We start from the raw sequence: 21,123 nt of genomic DNA on the forward strand, positions 1-21,123 counted from the left end.
AAGAAAAGGAAAACTAGACTTGAAATTGTAAGATTGTAAACCCCCAGAAATTTAAGAAACAAACACTCTAGAAAGAATTTTTGCTATAAATGGCACTTCATTTTTGAATGTACCACCTGCTTTCTCAAATATGCCCCACAGTAATCCCCATCTCTGAGGTCCCTGTTACTACAGTGCGGTATGCATTTTCCCTCTCAGACTGGCACCCACGGGACCACAGAGGCTGCCTTTGCGCTGGCCAGTCCTGAGCACAGGTTAGTTAGCACATATGGGATGCAATTCTGATGCTTCCAAACTCCAAAACCACTCCTCTAGCTTAAGTTATTCCAGGTAGAAGACTTTAATGTTTGGCTTTGTGACCCTTGGGAAGAAAAACTTCAAATTCATATGACTTCTCCTAAAGCGCTATGTACTAACCGTCTTTTAGAACAGGATCCCCTCCCCTAGGCATGCAAAAAGTTAAATCCTTAGTTACCAAATGGAAAGCCAGACTACAGAGAACACTGTAAAAAGGACATAAAAAGTTACATTATACTAATAATGTCTGAAAAAAAGATAAGTTTGTTACTTGAATTTTCTCTAAGATATGCCTTAGCCATGCATGCTCCTTGTCTTCAAAGGGAGACTCTTTGATGCTTTCATTTGCCGTGATGCCAAGGAGTCAATCCGATTGCACTGCATCACTACTTTCTCTTTGGGGTTAACCCTACAGTTATTTTGGACTGCTGACAACCTATGTCTCCACCTGTCCCAAGGCTATCTGCTTTGGGGATTTCTCCAGGACTGTAACATTTGTGTCCATCTGTACAAGATGCGATCTCACCCTTTTTACACCTGTCCTTCTTCAGAGCTTGCTCACTCTCTCTGGCTATGTTATGTAGTGGGAATGAAACATTAATAAACCACTCACGGAGTATGGCCCCAGAGACTTACATATTCCCCCTCCTCTGTATTTGGGTTCTAAAATACCAATTGCAAATAAAGCAAATGGGACCAACATCCATCCTCAGGAACCTTTTTGTATTTACAACATTCTAGTCCCTAATTGGCATATTATAATATGCTCACTAAACTAGGGGAAAAGAGGAGTATTTTCAATATTGTCATACCCTTATGAAGAATGTATGATAAGCATTTGTTATATGTTGATTTTACCCTACAATCCCTAGCTCACTATCAGCTCTCCAGAAAGACCACAAATGCTACATGCATAGAAAATCTGTCTTGCAGCAGATACCTATTCTTCCTGTCCTTTGCCTTTCCCTTAGCATCTCCAGTTTTGTGGGTTTGTGCTGCCACAGCACTGCACCCGTGGACCACAAAATTCCTATTCTGCAGCAACACAATGGGACTTGGAGGTCTAGTCTTCTCCTTCCCAAGGCTCTGCTAATTTCTGAAGGTCCCGCACACCAAGTGGCTACAGCCACTGCTTCTGCTAGTCTCTGCAATGCAGTTCAACTTCCAGAGAGTCCAGTTCAAAACATCTTTATACAAAAAAAAGCACCTGAATATGTCCATCATTTTGCATAAGTTCTGTCCTGAATAACAGTGCCAAATACATGGAGGAGGCAAAACACAGCTGTGAGGAGAGACAGCAAATGTCCTGGAGTCCCCAGTGGCTGCTCCAGATTTTGGACCAGAGAGACAGCATCTCTAAAGAGAATCTGGCCATTATCATCTTTCCTACATATAGGAATGGGTCCACCCTGGCTACTATGAAGATGTGATAAACTGATTTACAATGAACTTTCCATAGCTGTTCATGAAGGCCTGAACTTCATGTTCCACTCAAGTTGATCTTAAAACAGCCTATAGATTAGGGCCAATGCAAGACCCAGGATGGTGATGCTGTGAAGTTACAGAACAATTCCCAATAACTCCAATGGAAAAAACATGAATGAAAAGTCTCATTACCTTAAAATATCAAGAAAAGCCAGTGGAACTATGCTATGCTCCACACAGATTGATTGTATTATTTTCCAAATTATGACTGTATACATTTGATAACACAGGAAACATTTAGAATTATTTTTCAACAGTGTGCAGAAATTTCCGTGTACTGCCTTCCCTTTTGTATTTGGTTGTTTGGTCTGGGGATTTTTTTTTTTTTTTTTTTAAAGCTGGATAGAAAGTAACTCATTATTACAAAGAACAGAAAAGATTATCAAGTGAAGATTAAAGATATGTTCATCACTTTTAGCCTTCCAGTAAAAGAAGTCTTCCACATTTACATGGCAAGCCCAAGCAAATACTTTAGAGAGAAACACTGACTGTGATGGAGGGATGCTGTAATTCTGTAGAGTCATTAAATGTGAGCGGTAGGTAGCACTCATTCTCCAGATTTTCTTCAGCAAGAACTGCAAGACACGCAGAAGAAGGGTTTCAAAAATCAATATGCTCTCCAGCTCCACCGATAAGCTCCCAAACTGCAGAAGACTTTGTGACATATGGATTCTTCCACTGTGAATCTGTTATATTCTTTGCCTCGTCTACAAAGCCGGGCATCAAGGTTTTTTTGTAAAATGCCTGTGTGTTGTAGTAGGGATTTAAAATGGAATCCGATAATGTGTAAAACCACAACTCAGTTATCTTATTGTTCTGGGAATACTTTAGAAAAAGAGAGGGCTGTGACTGAACACAAAACCTGAATTCAATAAACTCAGTTAGGGTGATCTACTTTTGAGGTTAAGACACCATAATGCCATAATCTGTCAGGAAAGATGGCCCTGGAAAAATACCATTCTATGTATGTCCATTCACAAGCATTCATTTTTTTCTTTAACGTTTCCATATACGAGTGTTAGACTGGGAGCTCTGACCCGTTTTGCTTCAAAGGAGCTTGGAACTCAACTGAATGGAGACACTGCATGAGTCTACTGGTAAGCCACAGAAAGATCAGCTACATGAACTTCCCTGTATTTGAGACATCATCCACTTCACCTACTAAAATAATTAGAAGAAGGATTGATCTGTGTCATGCCTGAGTGAATTGCTACAAGTATGGCCAGATGGGGATTACAAGGGGGCCAAAAAACAAAGCATAAAATCAACATGGATTTAAAAAGTATAATTTACCAACTAGCAACTTCCATGTTTATGCAAGAGGAAACATAATTAATACTGTGAAAACTGGGAAGATTAACAAACAACAAGCACAAAACACACTTCTCTGAAAGCATTATTACTTTTTGACTCATCCTGTAGAGACAGCATTGTCTTTGCTTTTGTTATTGTGTAAAATAACAACCCAAAATCTAAACGCTGTTTTGTTTGTCCAAGAGTGAGCTCCTCAAAACCAAAGAATAAATAGCACTGTTGCTTTGGAAGCAGAATATAAAGACTGAAAATGTTAAATATAGCTTATCCCAAGCTGTATTTTATAGAAAAAATATCATGTAGATTTTATTAATAAGAAAACCCCAAACCTAATGCTTAAAAAAATCATTAAAAATATAATAGTTATAATATTAACACTTGCTGTCTGTGTATAAAGACAAAATCAATTCAGCCGGTGTGTTTATGTAGAACCGCTAAGATAAAAAAGAACAACTCCCACAAATTATCATAGGCGAAGACCTTTTGCACCAATCAATCACAACATAACATGGTCAACTTCTGCTCTCCCTACACTACTTGAAACCAAGAGCAGCTTTAAAGACAGAGCTGGTGTTCACTTGGATTTACATTATGTCCATATGAATGAGGGCAGTCTGGCAGTTTAAGTTTTTTAAACAAGCAATCAAAGGCTGAATGAAATCATAAAACAGAGGGAGAACGTACCAAGATTTCATTTAGATGGATTTGATTCATGTCATTCCTCTTTAGAAGATCAACAATCAAACAGCACAGGCAAATTCCTTTAATTACCAACCTAGAATTTTTTCCAGTTTCCTATTTCTCTAGGGCCTTTTTCCTTTCATGTCTGGATATTACTTTCTACATAGATATGGAAAAATCTCACAAACAGAGTTGTTTACCCAAACTTTTAAGAAATAATTAAGTTTTATTTTACTTCTTTAATATTACTTCATTTTCCAGTTCTCCAGCAAGAACTGCTACAACATGGGACTTCCCAAAACTGCTTTCCAGCAGAGAGACAGTCATCTTCAAGAGTCTACCTTCAAGAGTCAGACAGGACAGGCTGCAGCCCTAGGACAGGAGCTGGGTTCTATGTGCTGACAAATGTTTGAGTACACTGAAATAAATATCTTAATTTTTTACTTACCCCCAATCAAAGATAACAAATGGAATAAAAAAAAATAGATCAAATTAATTTCTACCTCAATCTGGGTGGCGTTGTCATGTCCCTCTTCAAGCAGCAGGTCTGTGAAACCCCCTGGCTCAGAGGAATCCTGCCCTATGCTAGCTCTGTTGGTGTCGACTGATTTGAGAGACTCTGATTGCCTTCTCCACCTGTGGCTGTTCACATGTGAATCCACTCGCACATTTTCCTCCACTCGAGGGAAGCTCTGAACAACTTCATGAAACACACCTGTTTGACAAAAAAAAAGAACAAGATAATAAGTGAGTGGAACTTTGGTTTACTAATCATAACTGAAAACCTAAGGATAGTAATCTTTTAATAAATGTTTTGAACCACTCCAGAGCATAGCCAATTATATCTCTGCAACAGCATAAAGAGATTAAAAGAAGAGATAGCATATTATACTTCTACCAAATTCAAGAATTTGGACTAAGTTTTGCAGACGCCTCTAAACATCCCGAATGTTTTATTTTCCTGCTTATTTTATGCCTGGGAAAAGTAACATTTGTAACTTTGATACTTGCTGACCCATAGGCATCACATCAAAACAAAATAAATCTAAGAAAAAAGATCAGGAAATCATCTAACAAAAACAAAGGTAGAAAAGGCAGAGAAACACTGGTACTGACTTAGCTTTTGCTACTGATTTTATGTAGAAAGAGCTTGAAAGCCATGGTGAAAGGCAGCCAAATAAACATTATGAGAGGCATGAAATTCTCAAAAAACATCTGTACCAGGGTAAAAATAAAGCTGCCCCGTTGTATAAATGATGAATGCGAATAATGTGTGAAGTCTGCAGACACCCACTATGTCCCCTGCAAAGGGTGAGCAGTTGGGTGGTGTGTTTTACGTACTCCTTTTGGACTTTGCTTATGTTCATTCACAACTTTTTCATGCTAGTTAAACTATCACCAAGACAAAAGCATAAATTCTTCAGTAGTTTCCAGTTTGCCCAATCCAAAAGCCAGTCAAAGTATTTTTTTGTTAATTTATTTCAGTTAACACCATCAAGAGGAGGTAGAGTAATTTTGCATATGTTGCACTACAAATCAGGTATGTTTTTCATACTCTCTTTGGGTCTAAAAGTAGAGGGGTGCTCTGTGCTTTCCATGTGCTGGGATCTTCTTCAAAAAAAAGAACTGTGAGGTTCCAAATGAACTCTCAAGAGAAGTGGCAAAGTAAAAGAAACATACTGAGAGAAAGGATAGACTGGTAAATAAATTATTTGTAGAAATATTTCCATTGCTTCTGTTTGGCAGAATCTTCTGAGCAAAGGCAGGCACCACTTCCAAGGTCCTTACTAAGCATTGCTTATGTTGTCTAGGTACAGAAGAGAGGGAAAAATAGAAAATTACCTATCAAAGGTTTAAATAAGAAGATTTTACTGCATCATAGCAGGACCAGGTATAGGAGTCATGGGTGTTGGAGAATCTGCCAGACACTATTCTTGACAGACCAGAAAGTTACAGTACAGAAACAGTCTTTAATACGATTTAGGCTCTGTGTGATTCCATTTTTTGATTGAATTCCTCAAAATCTACTAAACTTTTTTCCTAAGCTATTTGATCATTCTCAACCATACTGAAATTATAGTGAGCTGAAGGTGCTTTGTCACCTGAAGAAATCAGAATTTAATAGAGATGCAAAATAAGCATTCTCGGGCCATTCCTCAGACCCCAGGTAATCAAACTTCTTTTCTTTTAATTGGTGGCTTTTTGAAACCTGTTTCCTCGCATTTCTTAAAAGCCTTAGAACACTTGTCTTCAACAAATTGCCACTGCGCTCCCTGTTTTATCAGGCAATCAGCTGCCAGATGCAGAGGGACAGCTCAGCAGATGAACTAACTTATCCCTCTGTGATCCTTATCAAAATCTATTCAAAGCTGCCCTGTCTGCTTCAGCTTGGAGGCACTCACAATGCTGTTATGGGGATAAGGGCATCAGAAAGCTGACAGACACGGCAAACTTCTCAGATACAATTCCAGATAGGCACTTTCTGTCTGTGATACACAACGCCTGAGGCTGGATCTGTGGCAGCAATGTTTGCCCTCCCACCCCAGACCCGTCCGTGGCACTAAGACACCTCGGCACCCGCTGCGAGGCACCGGGAGCATTGAACACCAACAAATGGGGGTCCCAGTGCAATAGCTACGTATGTGTCTGCAGGACCCTGCTGCCTTCTTCTCAAGCATCTTCCCTGGCTGCCCTTGGTGGCTCAAACCCCACATTCAGAGATGCCAAAAGCGTATTTACCCTCATTTTGCCCTCCCACGGCAGCCTACTCTTTTTGTGGTCAACAGTCAATGTGTTGAGGCAATCGGCAAAATTAGCAAATAGAAAATGCGGAAGTCAGGGGAAGGTCTTAAATCCTATTCACCTCAGGCTGAGCCTTGTCTGTAAAGGAAAGCCATTATACTTTGCTCTACTACATGCTGAACAGAAATGAATGTGGTTTCTGAGCTTTAAGGTGTTGTAACATGAACTGCTTCATAAAATAACAACAACAAGAACAACAATAATAATAATATAGTACTGGAGAAAAGGAGGAGGTAAGCGTGCTCAGGTTTTTCCACTGGCTTGGAAATTCTACTCATTTTTCTTCATAATTTTCTTTTACAGTATAATTGCATCACGGCATCTGCAAAATTTGGCATGAGCCATTCCCCACTAGAGAAATCTTCGATGTCATCAGTGCACAATTTTTATTGTGTTTCAACTGGTTTAACTATATGATTTTTCTCTTGAAACATAGAAAATGTTCTAAACCATATTGTTACCCCCATTACACTAGATAAATATTATTTTACAGATACAATTATACAATTATATATATATATTTATATTTATATATATAAAGCACCTATCACCATATTGATAAACATTCTTTGGAACAAGCCACACTGACAAAAGGAAGCTTTATAATCATCTAAGTGTAATCAGAATGCACTATATCCTTCTAAATGTAATAGTCACAAGAATTAAAAGCATGAACTGATGTTTTCAGTTTAGAACTAGTCTTTGGGGTTTTTTTTCCACTATTATCTGTGAAAGCTTCTACCAGTGTTACTACTGGACTAGTTAACTGTCCCAGACTGGCAGAATGAGGATACTGAAGCTACAATGTGAGATAAAATCTGGATGTGTGTTCAGGGAATAACGAGAGAAATTTACTGTAGGCTTTCTCCTTCCTTAAACCTTTTCCTTAAGCTACTGGGAATGGAGAGAGGCAGAGACGAGGGCCTTGGCCAGACCAGCTCTGATCCGGTGTCATGTCTCTTGTTTATCCCAACAGATCTCTAATGCTGAGAAAGTGACAAACAATAGGTTTTTTTTAAAAAAATGAGCTAAGCTGGGTGTTTTCCTTTAATGTAAATATAACTGAAATATATAAATTCTCAGATGATGGATAGATAAGTTTATTTTCAAGTTCTAAACACAGGCAGCTCATGAAGAGAAAGCATTCAGAGACTTAAAATGCCAATACTTTACAAGTTAGACCTATTTCATGTTTCTGGTTGAAATCTCTGTGTAGCTAATAAATCACATAAAAGGCATTTTAGAAGAAACGCACCAAAATATTATACTCTTATCTTTTAGATCTTGGAGCTCGCACTTAATTAAGACTGAAGGAGAACATGCCATTGAAATCAATTGGAAAGCAGCCAAATACGGTAATATCTGATTAATAATAAAATCATAATATTGGCAAACACAGGTGAGTAGTAACCTGTTCAACCTGTATGAACAGAGACTCAGAGCTACTATGAGCTTTCAGATCAGTTAAAATTGGAACTACGGTTTTCAATGGGCATTTTTATGTGCAAACCATAAGAGTGTTATACTATAGTTCGGTCACTGGCATGCAAATACCTCAGTGTGAAGGTCTGCAAAGTGATATTGTACTGTAGTATTTTGGAAGCAGTGAAAATAGACTACAGGACTTTCCAATGAGTATGTACTAAAGCTGGTGTTTTGGTCTGATCCTTTAGCTCTTATCCTTGAAGTTTTCATAAAATTAGCAATGAAAATCATTATGTCTGTAGCTCCTTTCCCCCTTGGGTTAAGTTAAAATTTAAGATTTCAAATCTGTGTTGAATAAAGCTAGAAAGGCAGCGGGGTGAGGGACAAAAAAAAAAAAAAATCTATGAAAAGCTTTCACTGTTCTGAAATGATTTGGAGTTACTGACTGACTGGTGGCAAGTTCAGAAACTCTTGTTGCGGTTCGCCAGTTCAGCCCTTGGTAGTCAATGTGATTGATCAAAATTACCACTAAAGGCTTTCAGGGGAATAGGGGCATCATTCACACAAACTTGAAGGACCTACGCAGAGTATTTAGAGAGGAAACTGGGGAAGTGTATGGGTGAAAATTACAGAAAGACTCACTTTTTCTCACATCTAAGACAGGTGCTTCAAATTTCCTTCTGTACAGGTTTACACACTCACATGAAAAAGCCTTTTAAAAGATTTTGGTATATATTACCTAAACCACCATGTACCCAGATGATTGATAGCTTTTTGACTACCTTAGCTGCTTCACTAAACAAGATTTTAAACTGTATTAAGCTAACCTGATGGAGGACACATGACTGAAACCTGTATCTTCTTGTACATCAGGACTTTTTTGAGGTGGCTCTGCTTGTATGAGGTTTTTGGCAAGAAGATGTGTGTCCTGTACTACAAAAATACACAGAACTGCTTAACACATATCATTAACATAAGTCAATGCTGAAAGTAGACAACAACTGAATACAGAGAGAAGTTTGTCTACTTCAATACTGTGAATTACGCAAACACCTCTTACAGATTGGAAGTGCAGACTGGGCTATACAAGAAAGATTTGCAGAAAGGGAAGAGGCTGTCTGACTATGGTGAGGGCACAGGTTCTCTGCTTTGCCAAGTCTGCCCAAAAAAAAAAAACGGAAAAGTTCCAAGTAAATAAAACCAAAATGAAACAGGAGAGCTTGAGAATTAAGACAGCTCTGATATTTAGTAGGGAAGTCTGGTCTGCATAAAGCTTTATTTAGAATGAAGATCTATCTCTCATTTTAAAAGAAAAAGAAACATTCAAAATTTTCATGGACAGCAATGTAATTAAAGAGGAAAGAAAGCCTATTTTGAAACAAAAAAGCCAAAGAGGTAAATAATCTACCACTCATTCAACTGTATTTGGGTTTTTTTTCCCCCTTTTTCCATGAGGTCAAACAGAGGTTTGTGGAATGTTTCAGCACATCAGAATTTCAGAATTGCATTTCTGAAAAAGATGTGTTAATTACATTTCATGATTGCACATATTTAGGCCAACTCTGGAATTTGACTAATTTCATAAATGCACCATAATCAACAAGACCTTTTTTTTTTGAAAGCCCAGAAATACTCACATATTGAAACCTCTGTTCAACAGATTGCTTGTGAGATACAGTATCATCTTTCTGAATCCTGCCACAGCCCAAATTCCAGCAAAACCAGATTTATTCATAAAAGAACTGGAAATGCTATCATAGTCCTTTAACTTAAGTAACTTTCTATAGCCCGCCTCATGAATCTTTATTTCTACTGTGACCACTTTATTAGTGAAAATGAGAAACCAACATATGTTGGTGGAAGATATGAATACTGGACCCATGAAGTGATAGACTCTTCAAAACATAAATGTTCATTTAAAGGATTCTCCAAGCACAGTGCTTATATACTGAATGCCCAGTAACACAGCAAAATCAATCATATTTCTCATAAGAAGAAGAATTTCCAGTTTAAATTAGCTTTGCCTATGAATAGCTCAACACTATAAAGACTTCTTTTTCTGATGTACCTGATTCATGGGACTAGGACCAATTTCATCTTTCTCACCTTAATTTAGGAAAGAAATAACAGATATGCTTGACTTTCAATATGTCCATGATAAGGATAAATTTCTTTACAAACTCATAAATAACGTGTGACTGTAACACAGTGACAATTAGCACACAAACAACTGTCAGTTTGGATCATGATTTTAAGAAGAACAAAAGACCACGCCCTGACATTTTCTTTTTAAAGCTTGGCTGGGACTGCTAAAATAATTTTAATATTGTGTGTGAGAATGATGTTTAGGATGAACCTGTTTTCACCAAACGAGAATTTGTGTGGCCTGCAAAGCGAGTCAGAGGTTAATGATAATAAAATACTGAATGATGGCAGATTATGATCACAGTACTGAAACTATTGCTGTTGAATTGTATGCTCACAACAACAAATAACATCTAAAATAACAATACCGTCTTGATACATGTTTTTCTTGCCATTATACAATAAATAGCTCATGTCTAACACAGAGTTGGTATCAATAATAGTAGGTACTATGTCAGGGAAATAATGTAACTGGTAGTTTCCTTACACATGCATTTTATCAACAATATAAATTCAGACTTCTCCCTTTGCAACCACTTTCTATTCAATAATTATTTTTCACCACTACAGGTGGTCCCAAAGAGCATACTACCACACTTCTAGGACTCTATCTTCATCACAACTATATCTGTTGCAGGTTTTGTTATTTTTTTTAATTGTCTGCTTTACTTTCATTTTGCAATTATTTATGTAATCATACTGGTAAATCAAAATTATATTAGTAAAGTCAGGAGTCCAAGTCTACTGTAACAATACTGTAACTTTGATTAGTGTACAACAACACTGAGGAAATATTGTCTAACACCAGCTTCACTCATACTCTCCAGCTATATAAACACAATAATTTAAAATGCATGTTGCATATATAAGCGGCCTGATCATAGCTTTATAAAGTTTTACGGATTTGTTTTGCTACTCTTCCTGTTAGTTCCACTCAGGCACCAGGACCTAAGTTATTGTTAACTGGATACATGCAGAACAAAAAAAAAAGAGAGAGAGAGAAAGAACTCATGCCTCAAAGAAGGCTTGCAGCCTTGAAGATGCTGGGTAGTAAGAGAAGGGAGAGACAGTTTTGGTCAGTAAACGGTGATATTGGTCATCATCAAAAACCTAACCAGCATCAAGATTTTGAAGCCTTTATAATAAGATTTAAAAAGGAAAAAAAAGATGTGTTATTATTTGATGAGCTTAAATTTTTTATACACACAGCCTAGATGGATTCAAGTTGCTTTCACAACTGAGGTTTAAACAGTGAAAAAACTCTAAGGAATGCCGATGGCAACAGAAGTGGAAGGCATATAACATTTCACACCTACTAGGCTCTTACATGTCTTATGCACATCTGCATCCCACAGGCACAGACCTTTTATATTACTTTTGGAACAGTAAAAACACAACTATGTTTAAATTACTAATGCAGAACACAATCTTTTATTGCAACATTTATATAACTTTTGGAACAGTAAAAACACAACTATGTTTAGATTACTAATGCAGAACACAATCTTTTATTGCAACCCTCCATTTTCTGAGACAGGGAATAAAAATCAGTTTGAAAGGAAGCCACAGAAAATGAAAATGGAATTGATTCAGGTTTAGCCTTTCCTTATAAAAGAAGAAGCTCTAATAAGCTTAAATACCCAGCCATGGCAAATTCAATTTGAGTACTACTCAGCATCCCTATTAACAAAAAAACCAGAAAATCCAGAATTGTGTAGCTCTGCTTTAATTTAAAACTCCACAGATGTACTGTTATTGATGTGGTATTTTCCAGAGCTCTCAGGTGGATCAGGTCTGAGAGCTGGACCTCATGGAATGCATGAAAAAATTCAAACCCATGCTATTAGTATCTATCGAAACTCAGTAGACAATGCACAACTGAAATAGTGTCTCCAACTGAAAAATGGGCAAGTAAAGAGTTTTCTTTCTCCTTAAGCATTGCTTTTCTCAGCTGCTCTAACCAGTATAGCTTCTCTTCACATAGCTTTGGTCATTGCTATACACACGACCATTTGTTAACACTAGCCTTCAACCTTTTTTTCAGCTGGAGACCCCTAAAAATTTCCTAGTAGGGTTGTAAATTTAAGCCTACTCAAAGGAACATTTCCCAGTTCTTGTTTTCTGCTCCTTCCTTCCAGCACATAATTTTGCATTTTAGAAGGGAAGCCTGACTCTCCTAATCTCACCTGACTACATTGAACAGTGGTGGGATTCTTCCTTCCAGCCTTTTACTTTCAGCTACCCATGTTCAGCATGATTGACATCACTTAATGTTTGCACCTCATACAAATAGGTTTCATATCCACATTCCCAGTAGCACTTCCAATAATTATTAGCAATGCAGATACCGGAGTATACCTAGGTGAATATTTATCACATACTAAGTTTCCATGTAAAGCAAAAGGAAGAGTATCTGTAATGTTCATATGTTCCTGGCACACAACTCAAAAATATTTTCTTGTGGAGTATCAAAATGCAATATAGAAAAGCAGGAAGTTAACATGTTTTAAATTATATGAGTTTTTCTCATTAACCATTGTAGCAGTAGTGTCAAAATGTTCATTCATGTGTAATTTATGCATCTTCTGTCCAAACTTTTCTGTATCACAAACCCCCACTAAGACACAACATTATTTGTGTAAAAAGCAGCAAAAAATAAAGAATTCAACAAAAAATTTTCCTGCTAAGAGAAATGCAGATCTTTCTATAACATTCTATTTATATGCAAATTCTTGCTTTTCCAACCTAGATTCAAAGGTTTTCCAGAGAATACTAATACCAACTGTACCTTATTTAAATGCACTGGACAAAAGTTTATAAACATTTTTTTATAGTTGATAACTGGATTACAGTACAATTGCCAACATCGGACACTAGCATCTCTAATGTGTCTACCTTGCTGTTCCAATTTGAAAGCATCTTTCCTTTTCCTGAAGGATACAGCAAACCAGTGCACTAGAACAACCCAAGGATGCCAGCCCCATGGTGGGTCAGCTTCTCCTCTAGATTCAGGCTTAACCAGAATGAGCAAGCAATCCATATAGCTAGAAGACATGCACCAATATGCACAGATCTGTAGATGATAAAAATGGAGTTTAAAAGTTAGACAGCCAATTTTGCAGTCACATCGTTAGGACTAGCTTCTGTTTCTGGGCAGCGGAGAAAAGCATACAGAAATGAAATAGTCATTCATAATTTGAACAGCAGCACATGTTTGGATCTCCTTTTGCATGACTTGTCGAGGGAGAGCAGAGCAAATGTGAGATGTGCCAAACTGTGTTAGCTTGGCTAATTTATACCCTTCCCAGCAGCCAATGTCAAATGCAACTTTGGTAGAAGGGTTAACTTCATTTTCAGCCCGAGGAAAAGCCAGGAGCTGAGAGAGATGCAAGACCATTGCTTGAAAAATGGATTAGCACAGACAGCGCTAGACTTTTTGTAGTCTGCAGAGGCAAAGAGCAGCAATTCCAGGGACACCGCTCTGGCCATGACAACGCCGGTTAGGTCTCCACAGGCCTGTCACTCACTGGTGCTGGAGCGGCATCAGAGGGTAATTGGCTTCCTGGGTAGCCCTGTCAGGCTGACTTCGAGTCAGGCACAGGGATCAATGATCAATGTCAGCATTCACACCAAAGGCAACCACGCCGGATTTAGTGGCTCAAGCAAAAGCTACAGACAGGAAAACAAAGCTCGCCTACCAAGACAATGGAGCTACCCATACATACATGCATACACAACATCACCTTGCAGGTACAGATTAAATTCTGAGAAACTCACTGCAGTAGAAGTAAAGAGAAGAAAGGTGGTATAACACCTCATCAGGTACAACAAACATTGACAGACACACAGACCAAGTTTTTCCTCTTCTCCCTTGTCAGGAGTGCCCAACAGATTGTAATCACCTTGTTAACAAATTTGTCTGTAAATAGGGATAAATTCCTAAGCCCTTACTCACTCCTAAGCCATTTCTTACTGAGTCTGTGGCAGTGGGCCAAAACACAGCCTACATAAAGAGTGCCACCACTCAGAAATCAAACCAGCCTGAACACCTTCAAACAAGGCAGACCATGCAATGTAGCCCTGGCGCGACTGAAACGTGACACATTTTTCCTACTATGTCCTCAGTTCCCTCTGCCCCCCTCACAGGAGTAGAAAGGAAGTGGTTTGCAGTATTAGATGTTTCACAGAGCTCAGGATTTGGAAAACTGGAAAATGAACAAGCAATTGCCATTGCCCAGAAATATGTAGCAGGGAATGCAATACTATATATCATTATAAAAGCTGAAGAAAAAAGCTGTATGGCTTTTCTTCCACTGTGCTGGTAAAGGGAAGTTTTCCAAGATAAGTAGGTTAAGATTTACAACTGTTTGTGGAGACATAACTTGGGCTTTCCTTCACCTCAATGCTAAAATGCACAAAGTGATTTCAAACAGAACCTAAAATTTAACCCTCTTCATTTGCATTATAGATTAAATAAGGAAATTTTTTATCTTCTTTCATTTTCTGCACACAAAGGTTTCCTAGACCAACAGTGATTCAGGATTTAGAAAGATTTTGCTAGCTCCAAGTAAATAGATTGATCATTTGTGGAATTAATGAATTATTTTAATAAAAAGTAAAGGCTTAGTGCCAGAACTCACCACACTGTGGTGTCAAGACAGGGTTTTCATAAAACATCCTGCAAAAAGTAAAAATAGTAGAATGGCATGTTCAAACATTGAGTTGCTCCATGGATCAAGAAAAATAAAGATGGTCTCACTGGTCTTATGTGGTGGTGTTACATGTTTAGATCAGCAATGATTGAGAAATACATTAAATGTTAGTATTTTAAAATTCTCAAAATATTTTGGACCTAATTTTCTTGGCTTTACAGATACACTGAATTACACTTGCTGTATTTTATTCTTGAAGCTTTTTCTGTAGAGATGGGATGGTCAAGAAATGACAATGATAATTTTTTTAAAAGAAGAGGTTGAAGCTTGTTTCAGTGTCTCTTCATCCACAACCTGCAATTGCCGTTCAACTTAGATTTCTCTATACATTTATCCGGTTCCCTCATTTATGTATCTTTTGTTCCATAAGAATAGTACAAAACTTTAAAAAAGAAGGTCCGTTGCCTTCCATTTTCATCCATACGCATTAAGTAGGTATTTTCAGGACTTTTGAGGGCTCCAATCTGGCCCAATGCAGTAAGTCAGTACCATAGCCATGACCCTCTGTAAGAGCAGCCACTAGAGAAGTCAGAAGCTTTCAACTTTCCATGAAGCACAAGAGAAAACTAAGTAACTATAGTAAATATACATGGTGTAGAGACATACTGTATAAAAGGAACCAAAAATGTACTGTGAAAACCCAGGTTACTTAATTTTTTTATAGTATTTTTGCATAATAGCTCAATGGATGCTTTGCTTTTGCTATCTGTAAGATGCAGATAATGATACTGGCTTTGTCTGTTAAACACATTCTGTGTTACTGATGACAAGCGCTAGATAATAGCTATGTACTATTTTGTTACTGAAATGCTATAGTTTATTTCTTCCAGACTCTCTGTTACTGTGCAGGGGCAAACTATTTTCTGTCTTATCAAATGAAGATTAAATTTGTCACTGAAATTAAAATGGGTCTAAATGCCCTCAGCTTCTTTTCAGGAAAAATTCTCATTTTAGCTTCATCAGGAGATCTTCCAGAGAAAAAACATCATGTTTCTAGCACACTAATGTGAGGAAATTAGAGTGGAGACTGTTCTTAAGCTCTGGCACAAAATCTGCATCGCTAGACTTGAAGTGGGAACAAAAAAAAAAATAGTAATACATTAAGGAGGAATTGTTGTAGATATGTATTTAGAGTCAAAGAACAGCTGTATTAAACCTATCAAGATGCAGAGACATAAAAATAAGAATTAAGCCAGAGATATGAATGATAGAAAGACATTATTTGTCTGGCAGAAACGAAATAATCCATCTGAAAACTGGCTGAGATACTGGGGAAATAGAAGAGAAAATACTGCATCCATCTTGAAACTTGTCAAAGCAATGAAATTATCTAGCAAGGGTTTAATTGGACTGCCCAATATATTGAATATTGCCTCTGACTGTGCAGATATGGGGAGTAAAGTGCCGGAAGTTTTCAGAGTTTTTAACTAACCAACAGGACTGGAAGGACTCAACTCCTATAAAGGGGTTTTAGAATTTAAAAATATAGGGGGTTTTATATGTATTACATTTGACAATTTTACATGCACTTCCACCGTGCCTAAATAAAAGGAGGGAACTGCATTGCTGGCATCCACCTGTAATACATGGAAGTTGCACGGAACTTAGTTGTTTGGATAGATGTGTTCTGGGAAAAAATTGCATAAATGTATGTTTTTTCTTCTTTATTAATTACCTTTCAATTCTACCACAACATTCCCAAGAAAAAACATTAACAGCTTTGCAGCACTCCCGCTGGGGTGCCATGTACATACATTTCATCTATGCATTTTCTTAATGAGAAGGCAGAGATGGATGCTGCCACACTGCAAAGCGCAGGGTGCTTTGGAAGCTGTATAGGGATGAGCCAGCTCAAATGACATCACTCTACACTTACAAAAGGACAGATTTACGGCGCTCTCTGTTGTGCCTTGTGCTCTTCTAAGTGGAAGATAGGACATTACGTAATGCGGGAAGATCATTACACATTGATCTTCACATGAAGAGTATGTTATTTTACTTTTCAGAGGTAAAAGAGAATAGAGGCAACAAGCAGAACAAGACAGATCAGAACATTTGTTAAAAAAACCACAAGTGTGCTTAAGTGCTTTGGAGGGGCTTATTTTGTAAATGAAGCTGAGCTTATAGGGGCTCAGACTTGGTAGACTCAGTGATGTAGATGCATGCAAATGCTGCCCAATGCATTAAGAGAGCTGAAGAGACAGCCCTATGAAGAAGAGACCTTCATCACAGAAAGGTTTGTTTTCTTCTTGAGTAATCACGATGGTGCAGAGCATTTACACTTCTATTCAGCGACTTGGTTAAGCTGTTGCTCAGGTTCTTTATTATCTCTGGTTAGAAGGCAAATTCAAAGAAGAAAGAGGGCAAAATGTCTGGAAATAAGAGTGAATATAGTGAGTTTGAAAAGGTTTTGGACACAATGACATTTGAATGTTTACCTCCTCCTGGCTTATTAATCAAAGACAGGATTACTCCATGTACAGAATGATTTGGGAAAATACGTCAGTCGCAATGCGGCCTATTTTGTTAGACAGAGACTGATGTATCCATAAAATACACTTGAAAAATCACCCCTGTTTCTTCTCGTTCTACCCACTACAGACTTTATTCCTAACAAGCTCATATTAATGCTGTCTTAACACGCTATTTTTTTTTCCTTTCCAAACAAAGCACAGTGCCAGCACTCAGCTACGATTCCCCATACCCTGTCCTTGAGATGCAATGACAGTAAAGCACTAGCCAGTTGCAAGAAAAGACATCTTTTACAGCAGTCTTGTATTTCTATGTTAATGCATCTTGCTGCCAAGGTTTTAACCCACAGACTGGCTGACAGCCCATCCAAAGCCACAGCAGCCACAGTAAGGTTTGGAAACCAACTCTTTACATCTTGCAACAGGGAACTGATTCAACAACAGCTAGACTTCATTCAGCGTTGTAAGAGTACAGTGCAAAGATTTACCTGATTCCTGGGCAGAATATGACCCTAGAAATCATATTTAAATTTCTCAAGAACATATTCGTAGTCATTTTGGTTTTGTCCCTAATTAGCTGAAGGCAGAGAAGTAGCAGGGGCACAAGCTCTGCCTCCATACCACATATATTCACACTGTCAAACCACTTATACCTCACACAAGTCTCAACCTGGTGAACTTAAAGCAGAATTTAACAGTCCCTAGAACTGCTCATCTTCCAGAGGGCTGTCAGTTCCATTCCACTGAGGAGTTAATCTTCAATTAATCTGTCTTCTTGCTGAATGCTGACTGCCGCCTTCCTCAACATGTACATCTCGTTTACTCATGCAGAGAAACAGCTTGGTCAATACAGATATATCATTTTATATCTGAACTATAGGGGGATAAATTACCAGTTCCTGGATGTTTAGGTGTCCTGGACAAGTGACTGCTAAGCTTGCAGAGTCTGGCTCTCCTTGTGCAGTACGTCCCATAGACCCATCACTTCCAAACCCACCATAGCTAACAGGCCTCCTCATCTGTGGTATTTTCTCTTCAGATAAATGTAAGGACTGGGCTATCTAGCAGTAAAGGATGCAGTTGGGCTCAGTCAGTAAAAGACTCTGGCAGACACCTTCCTACCTTACTAAGAGCTGGCTTGGACACCTTTCTTCCCTGCCTGAGCATCTCACTTGCTCCTGCTTTCCAGTTTTGGAAAGCATATGCTCACTGTGTCAGAGCTGTCTTTCAAAACATAAACTATTTTCTTCCTAAAGCGGGGCTAGTGACAGTCCCCATGGATTTTCTAAACTGTCCATCCTGTCCTCTCTCTTCTGTTCTAATTAGTCTTCAATTTTTTTTGTAACAACTTCAAAAGCAGGACACCTTGTCAGGAGATAGAAGACCTCCTCCAGGGAAAAGGGAGCCTTGAACTCTCTGCCCCACTTCCCTGGAGAGTGCATAACCAGGATACTATGCAAATACAAGACACCAGTACTTGCACTTAGAAGACTTGGGCTGAGAGTTTTTCTTGTTTCTTCCAAAGACCAACTTTACGTGCCACAGAAATGCATTGCACACACTGGCTCCAGAGGCAATTAGGTCTCTTCTTGCAGCCCTTAACCAAGCAGCTAGTCCCCAGAAAGAAGCAGGATTTCAGACGTACAGCGGGCTTTGCTTGGTTTTGTTTCTCATTTTTAGGTAACTCCCAGATCCACAAATGGGTGTTTGGGATTGCAATTCAAGTATTAACAGTAAGCAACTAACACAAGGCTTTTATTCTGCTTGGGAATTAGAAAGCTACAAATTTGTCATGAAAACACGGAGGTGCTCAAGTCCTTTATCACATTTGTAACCTTAAACAAATTTGGGAGGAAGAGCTCGTTAAACACTAATCAGTGTTGACAGCAAACACCCACTTGCTTCAAAGACTAAATCTGCTTCTGCAGCCCATGTATCACATCTGAGTTTTCTGGTTTCATGTCAGTCATGTGGAATTTTCTCATAGTTTGGTACATTTGGGCACATTGTTTGGCTCTAAATGAGCCCCCAAAACCACTGACACTTCCATGAACCAGGGCCTTTCAAAGGCCTGTTATTTAACTGAACTCTACTGCATAACTCTTAGTGGCCATTTCCCTTCTTTTCTATTAACGGTAAACCAAAACCTCACAACTTCTTGTGCCCCAAATTAATCTCCGCTTCTGCCTGGCTCTGCCAAAAGCTGCACATTTTCCAAACAGTGTATGCTTCCCTTCACGTGATTTAGCCAAGCTGTTTCTAAGCATCTGTCTAGTATCACCTGTTTGTAAAAAAGGATGAAACATATATCAATTTTTACCTACTCCTGGAGGAGAGAAGTAATAAAAGACAACACATTCAGCCTCCTCCTCTCACATAAATACAGTAAGAAGGGAAAAAGCAACATCTTTATTACTCCCATCAGTTTTGCTGAAGTAAGGAGACTGAAAGCTGTGGGAGAAAACTTTCGGTGTCGTTAATACAGCTTCTCCACAGGAAACACAGGCTCATCAATAGATTGTTTTTCAGCTTAAGCTTTAAATACGAGTGATTTCACAAGTACCAGCTCAAGCAATTTCCTTTAGGTCTGTAATGTGCTGGTTCTCAAATATTTGCAAATTGAATATCCCTTTGCCTTTTTTTTCCCCCTCTTCCTACCTTGCATGTGCTCCCACTCCTTGCTGTGTGCCCCGGACACCCCCTCCCTCCCCCCTGCAGGGTATAACCACCCAGACTGACGATTCCCTCCACTGTCTTTGGACTTCAAAGTGGAGGAGCAGAGCAGAGGAAAAGGTGACATTGCATGCAGAGACTGTCTTGTAGCCTCAGCCACAGGCTTTGGCCCCACTTGTCTGTTACCTCTTCCCAACCTTATTGTCTGAAATTAGATGTTATCCTCTTGGGTTACCTGTCAGAAGAAGATAAAACAGCAGAGGGGAGAGTAGGACTGCGTGGAGCTCTGCACAGAGTCAGAAAATCACTGCTCTGATAAGCAACATGACAAGCCTGAACTCTATTTTGCTATCATGTATTTCTCAGTATCACAAAAGGAATCTTATTTCTGGTTTTAAAGGTTTAAAATTAGGACCTTTCATATCTCAACTTAATATCAGAAATGTGTTACATTATGAGTGCATAGCAACAGCACTGGGCTTATTTCACACTCTTCAAACCTGTGGACAATGAACTTACATGTTTTAATTTACAGAACAGTTTATATGCATATCATAATTTGTTACTTACTGTTCCATGAATAAATGTGACATACATCACTAAGAAAATCACTTAGTCCAGGCAATGGCAAAACAGCAAAGTGGTTTGCATGCACATAGGGACTGGAATAAAATGGCTGTGCACATCAAGTCCAGTGAGACATCTAGATTCCAGGAAAAAGAGGAAGGTAATTTACTGATGATATCTAGCATAAAGCAAGACCATAAAGCTGCTGGTCATGGAGCGGGCTTGCCTTGCCTCTCTTAGAAAACTCAGATGCTAGACAACTCAGAAAAAAGACAGAATTCTAGTATTCTTCTACTGCAAGATGCATCATATATCCAATAAATGGACATCTTTGAATCTTACAAAGTGGTCTGGAATCCATACATTGTACATTGCAGTGATTAGGAGTACTTGCTGGTGGTCTGCAGAGAGCTGATTAGTCACAGCATGCTGCTTTCTCTGTATCCAGCTATTAAACAACATTTAAAAAGTTAAACTCATATTAAATATTTATCTGATATTTATTGTTCCATGTAAGCAATTGCTGAAATTGCCACAGGAATAAAACTCTG

The 21,123-nt window shown here is 38.4% G+C and overlaps 1 protein-coding gene across 1 annotated transcript in view; it reads right to left on the reverse strand.

Annotated features, from left to right (window-relative positions):
- The window catches only part of PLXDC2 (plexin domain containing 2), a 259,125-nt gene that overhangs the window by 149,632 nt on the left and 88,370 nt on the right, over positions 1 to 21,123 (reverse strand). The window contains exon 2 of the mRNA XM_035893266.1: positions 4,281 to 4,492. Within this exon, the coding sequence (XP_035749159.1) occupies positions 4,281 to 4,492 (212 nt within the window). The remainder of the gene's footprint in view (positions 1 to 4,280; positions 4,493 to 21,123) is intronic.

Source organism: Egretta garzetta, unplaced genomic scaffold (genome assembly GCF_000687185.1).
Source record: "Egretta garzetta isolate BGI_Z169 unplaced genomic scaffold, ASM68718v1 scaffold434, whole genome shotgun sequence".
NCBI classification, from domain to species: domain Eukaryota; kingdom Metazoa; phylum Chordata; class Aves; order Pelecaniformes; family Ardeidae; genus Egretta; species Egretta garzetta.